Here is a 5,738-nt window from a genome sequence, read left to right as displayed (position 1 = left end):
GGATGGGGGCTGTGGGGCCGGTTTGGGGCCTCGGGGGGGCCCGGGACGGGGGTGAAGAGGTGGGGTTGTGCCCCACACGCAGGAAGGCAGGGTGTGCCGGAGGGCCCCTCACCCTGCGCTTCTCTTCCTTCAGCTCCGTGGCATCACATCGAGAACTTGGACCTCTTCTTCTCTCGCATATCCTTTCGCAGGGCACAGCTCAGGCGGGATGCACCCCACCGCCTCCTGGGCTCTCGGCGCTGGTGGGAACACCGGGTTTGGTGTAACTCGGAGCTGGGGCGGCATCTGCCCTTTCCCGGAGGACGCCACATGGCTCCAGAGGGGCTGGGGGATGGCAGAACCCCCATGCCTGTGGAGTGCTGTCACCCGACACTGAGGGGACAGACAGATTCTTTTAGGGATCCTTGGCAGAGTGATGACATCACTGAGTTGTATTTACAATTAAAGCTTTATTTCCTTAACAGGATTTTATGTTTAGTAGCGTAATACAAAATTTTATAGCGCCGCTTAGTTTATGGTTCCTAATCACCTGGACTCTTTGCAGATCGGGTCAGATCTTAATACATGGTTTGCTCTGTCAGTATAACAATCATAATCTAGACTCGAAAATCATATAAAAGCCTACGAGTCTCTCACTCAGTTCTCGGAGGAAGCAGATGACGGTGGAGGCCTCTCTGGCCACCAGGGAGTCCCGGGTCTCACTGTCCAGCAGCAGCTCCGGTCCAAATTCCCACTTAGGACTTGTAACTCCTTGATTTTGTGGACAGTGCTCTGTGTGCTGTTACACTTCCCTGTTCTGTGACGGGGTCATCACCGCCACCGGGTTGGCTGGGTGCCTGGGACCTTCAAGGCTGGCAAGGAAGGGAGTAATCGGCCTGGCACCCAGGAATCTTGAGGCGGGTAGGGAGGGGAAAAAGAAATCTGTTTCGTTTGTCTACTTGGTTCGCAGGACCTTCAGGGCCTGATAACGAGGGAAAAGTAACTAATAGGTAACCTGCTTGGTCACAGAGAATGGCTGCTTGTCTTATAAAATGGCATTAGTTATGCTAACCACGTTACCAGGGGTTGGGAGCAGGGGGTACCGCTCACATGTGCTGGGGGTATTAAATGCATTTTTGCCTGTCTCTGTGTTGTCCTGCCCTGCCCTGCCCACCCTTGTGCGGCCTGAGGGCATGCTGAGTTTCTGCTCTGTGCTGGGACAGACCCTCCTCTGGGCGCTGGGTGGGGGAAAAAAGGAGCTTAGATGGAGCCAAGTCCTCTTATGCCAGCTGTGGTTTACCTGGGCAGAGTGATTCTCCCTGCAGTGGAGAACCAGCTTGTTGATGAGTAGGGATGTGAGGGGATTTCCATTGGTGGTGGAGGGAGACTTGGCTGGGGAGCTGCAGATGCCAGTGAGACAGAAGCCTCTCCATCCTTTGTCAGAGGGAAGCAGTCTCCAGACTATTCTCCTTGACTGTAGCTTTCACGTCTATAACCTGCATCAGAAGAATGGCTTCACCTGCATGCTCATTGGAGAGATCTTTGAGCTCATGTAAGTGCAGGTTCCCCCTCTGTTGTGGCTGTTCTGCAGCTGGGTGGGCGGGAGGGTTCCCTTTACAGTTGTCCTGTCTCCCCTTCGTTAGGGTTTTCCATGCCCCAAACCTGCATTCTACTTGGAGGAACTGGTGCCCTTGAGCTCTCCTGCCACCATGGCTGTGGGAATGCATCTCCATGACGCATGACCCTGCCTGCTTCACGTTTTGGGGGGCAGAAGGGCGATTCCCTCACGCCTGCTCCCTCTTTTCACAGGCAGTTCATCTTTGTGGTGGCGTTCACCACCTTTCTTATCAGCTGTGTTGATTACGACATCCTTTTTGCCAACAAAGCGGTAAATCACAGCCAGCATCCCAGTGAGCCCATTAAGGTGACTCTGCCAGATGCCTTCCTGCCTCCAAATGTCTGCAGTTCAAGGTAGGGGCAAGCGGAGGGCATGTTAGCCACTGCTCTTGCTTTCTCAGGTACTCAGGGCGCCTGCCCGGGCCTGTCTCCCACTACTTGCCTCTTCTTGCTTGCAGAATCCAGGCAAACAGCTTCCTCATCTGCATCCTGGTGATAGCTGGGGTTTTCTGGATCCACCGACTCGTCAAATTTATCTACAACATTTGCTGCTACTGGGAGATTCACTCTTTCTACATCAATGCCCTCAAAATCCCCATGGTAAGTAGCTGGGCCAAGGGCCGCGTGCGGGACCGCAACGGGACGCGGGAGGCATTGGCTGAGTGGCGAGAAGCAGCTCGCCTTCGCTCCTCTCCGGAGCCAGCTTCTCCGGGAGACCTGTACCAAGCCCTCTTCCCTCTGCTCCATAACTGCATGGGTCTCCTTTCATCCTCTTCTCCAGCAGCCAATTGTGCGTTAACCCCTCTCTGCCCAGCCTGCCTCTCTGCCTGCTGGCACACACCTCTGCCATCTGCCACCCAATATGTTCATCCTTCGGTGATGGCCTTTTCTGTGATACCTTTCAACAGAGGAGGCATAAGTGAGGATATCCTCGCACCTCCCTGGGTTGTGGACAAGGTCATCTTCCTTGTTTACTGGGGGGGAAACTGAGCCATGGAGCTGCCTAGTCATTGAAGGCCACACTGGAGATCGGTGTGTCAAAGATGGGGTTTGAGGCTTGCACATATATCCTAGTCCAGAGTCCTTGCTCTGATGGACAACATCAAAAGGTGTGTGCGCATCCTTTGAGGAGAGACCATGTCTTGAGAAAGGTGGGGTGAGCCAAGAGGCTTGGCTTGTCCCCAGCTTTTCTACAGGCTCCCTCTGGGACACTGCTTAAGTCCCTTCCCCTGTTCGTGTCTCCCTGCTGACTCCAAATGGCAGCTCTGGGAGGACCCATGGGAGCCTGGAGCTGTGTTCGTGCCTCCAAGGCAGCTGGCGAGTGAGTGGCTGGGAAGCAGTCATCTGCACTAATCTAGGGGTAAAGGGCACCGGGGCAAGGTATGGGGTTTGCTCTCTGCAGGCTGAAGTGGTGCAGGGAAGTGCCTCGTGTCCTGGCGTTGCATGTGCCTCGTCAGCACCCCGAGGCGTGCGCCGGGACCTGCTGTTTGAGTGGGCTCAGCCCAGCCTCTGTCCCTGGACGCATCCCGCCCCTAACCTTGCGGCTTTCCCCCCTCCCGCCCACCCCCCCACAAACACACACGCAGGCCCCCCTTCCAGCCCCCCCTGCCGTACTACACCTGGCAGGAGGTGCAGGCCCGCATCGTGCAGATCCAGAAGGAGCACCAGATCTGCATCCACAAGAAGGAGCTCACGGAGCTGGACATCTACCACCGCATCCTCCGCTTCAAGAACTACATGGTGGCCATGGTGAACAAGTCGCTGCTGCCCATCCGCTTCCGCCTGCCCCTGCTGGGAGACACCGTCTTCTACACGCGTGGGCTCAAGTACAACTTTGAGCTCATCTTCTTCTGGGGGCCCGGCTCACTCTTTGAGAACGAGTGGAGCCTGAAGGCTGAGTACAAGCGGGCCGGGAACCGCCTTGAGCTGGCTGAGAAGCTCAGCACTCGTATCCTCTGGATTGGCATTGCTAACTTCCTCCTCTGCCCCCTCATCCTCATCTGGCAGATCCTCTACGCCTTCTTCAGCTACACGGAAATCCTGAAGCGGGAGCCGGGCAGCCTGGGTGCTCGCTGCTGGTCTCTCTACGGCCGCTGTTACCTCCGTCACTTCAACGAGCTGGACCACGAACTGCACTCACGCCTCAGCAAGGGGTACAAGCCAGCTTCCAAGTACATGAACTGCTTTATCTCCCCACTCCTCACCATCGTGGCCAAGAACGTGGCCTTCTTTGCTGGCTCCATCCTGGCTGTGCTCATCGCTCTCACCATCTACGATGAGGACGTGCTGGCGGTCGAGCACGTCCTGACCACGGTCACCCTGCTCGGGGTGGGCATCACGGTGTGCAGGTGAGGTGGGTGTGTGCTGCCCCCGTGCTCCTGGCAGCGCTGTGAGGAGCAGTGGGGCTGACAACCATCCATGCAAACGTGCTCTTTGGTTGCAAGCGGACGTGAATCTGCCTGAGTGAAGGGCACGGCTGGGGAGAGCCAGGGGCAGGCAGGAGAAGGGGGTAGTGGTGATCTTGGGTGCAGTGGTAGTATGATACGAGGGCTGGGCTGGCAGGAAGGTTTGGGTTGGGCGTGAAGGCTACAGGTGGAGCTGTGATATGGGCCGGTTACCCTGCCCTCCCAGGATGAGATCTCCCAGGAACTGAGATGCGATGCTGTGATGTTTCCCTGTCCTGTCCTACAGGTCTTTCATCCCTGACCAGCACCTGGTGTTTTGCCCAGAGCAGCTGCTGCGAGTCATCCTGGCGCACATCCACTACATGCCTGACCACTGGCAGGGCAATGCCCACCGCTATGAGACCAGGGACGAGTTCGCCCAGCTCTTCCAGTACAAAGCGGTGAGCTTGGCTGGCAAGAGGCTGGGGCGGGGACTCGCCCCCATCCCTGCAGGAGGGAGAAGCTGCCAGAGAGCTGAGCAGCTCCTGGGCTGGCAGAGGAACAAGGCAGCTTTCTCAGAGACGCCCTGCCCCAGAAGATGGGGCTGGAGCTGGGGGCTGGGTTTGGGATTGCGGGTTTTTTGACATCCTCAAGCTTGTGCTGAGACCATCATGTCTGTGCTCAGGTCTTCATCCTGGAAGAGCTCCTGAGTCCCATCATTACTCCCCTGATCCTCATCATCTGCCTGCGGCCCAAGTCCTTGGATATCGTTGACTTCTTCCGCAACTTTACGGTGGAGGTGGTGGGCGTGGGCGACACCTGCTCCTTTGCCCAGATGGACGTGCGCCAGCATGGCCACCCGGCGGTAGGTCCCGTGGGTGGTGGGAGAGGAGCCTGGGCTCCCCAGCAGCATGTCTGGTCCTTTAGACCCATGAGAGGCCGTAACTCACCACTCCTGGCAGCCCACAGCCCAGCCCAGCCACCTGCCTCTCTGCTGAGTGTCTGGGGCTGCCCACACAGGTCACCAGCCCCAGAAGGCTCTTCTGGGGCCCAGCTGTGATTATTAACCTGGTATTTTGTGAACCAGGCTTTGTCATTTCTTTATTTGATGTCCATGCCTGCCTTCACAACCAAGCATCCTGTGTCCTCAGGAGAGAGGAATGGGGATATTTGGACATTTAGAAAGCATGACCACTGAGAATGGACTTAAAGAAGCTGGGCTGCTTGTGCCCACGAGAGAGGCGGCCTCGGGGAGATGGGAAGCATTTTCCATTATGTAAAATCTAGTGCGGAAGGAAAGGGGATCCATCTATTTCCTGTGCCTGGGAATTTAGGTTACTTGTCAGGCAAGACTCCCTAGTGACAGGGCCATGAACTAGAGAGGGGGTGGACTCACTGTGACAGGAAGCTTTTGTCATTTGTTGGCTGTAGTCGCTCCTGCTGCGAGCTGGAGACTGCAAGACGAGGCTTTCAGCTCTGTGTTTTGTGACTAGTCCCCGTCTCTCTGGTTCCCTTGCAGCGATGCATGTTCTAGGGCGGAGGTGGAAGATGCTGTGCTTGCTGCTTCTTCCCCAGGCTGTGAGGGCTGAACTAGTGTGAGGCTTTTGGTGTAGTGCCTGCTACATGTGGAGCCGTGGCCCAGCTTATGCTGGGTGTTGCGTGCTTTGCCCAGACTGATTGCAGGATTCCCGGGCCTGGCAGGGGTGTAAAGCAGATTCTGTCCCTCATTACCTGTCTGTGCTCTGCAGCGGTTGTCAG

The 5,738-nt window shown here is 56.6% G+C and overlaps 1 protein-coding gene across 1 annotated transcript in view; it reads left to right on the top strand.

The window, feature by feature from the left end:
* Positions 1-136: 136 nt before the first annotated feature.
* ATG9A (autophagy related 9A) overlaps positions 137-5,738 on the top strand; it is a 13,333-nt gene continuing 7,731 nt past the window's right edge. The window contains exons 1-8 of the mRNA XM_009324854.1: positions 137-177; positions 1,467-1,531; positions 1,789-1,950; positions 2,055-2,196; positions 3,196-3,944; positions 4,288-4,441; positions 4,666-4,872; positions 5,412-5,458. Coding sequence (XP_009323129.1) covers positions 1,503-1,531; positions 1,789-1,950; positions 2,055-2,196; positions 3,196-3,944; positions 4,288-4,441; positions 4,666-4,872; positions 5,412-5,458 — 1,490 coding nt within the window. The 5' untranslated portion in view covers positions 137-177; positions 1,467-1,502. The remainder of the gene's footprint in view (positions 178-1,466; positions 1,532-1,788; positions 1,951-2,054; positions 2,197-3,195; positions 3,945-4,287; positions 4,442-4,665; positions 4,873-5,411; positions 5,459-5,738) is intronic.

Source organism: Pygoscelis adeliae, unplaced genomic scaffold, assembly GCF_000699105.1.
Source record: "Pygoscelis adeliae isolate BGI_AS28 unplaced genomic scaffold, ASM69910v1 Scaffold346, whole genome shotgun sequence".
Taxonomy (NCBI): domain Eukaryota; kingdom Metazoa; phylum Chordata; class Aves; order Sphenisciformes; family Spheniscidae; genus Pygoscelis; species Pygoscelis adeliae.
The sequence above is the reverse complement of the archived record's forward strand: the minus strand, read 5'-3'. Positions and strand labels throughout refer to the sequence as shown.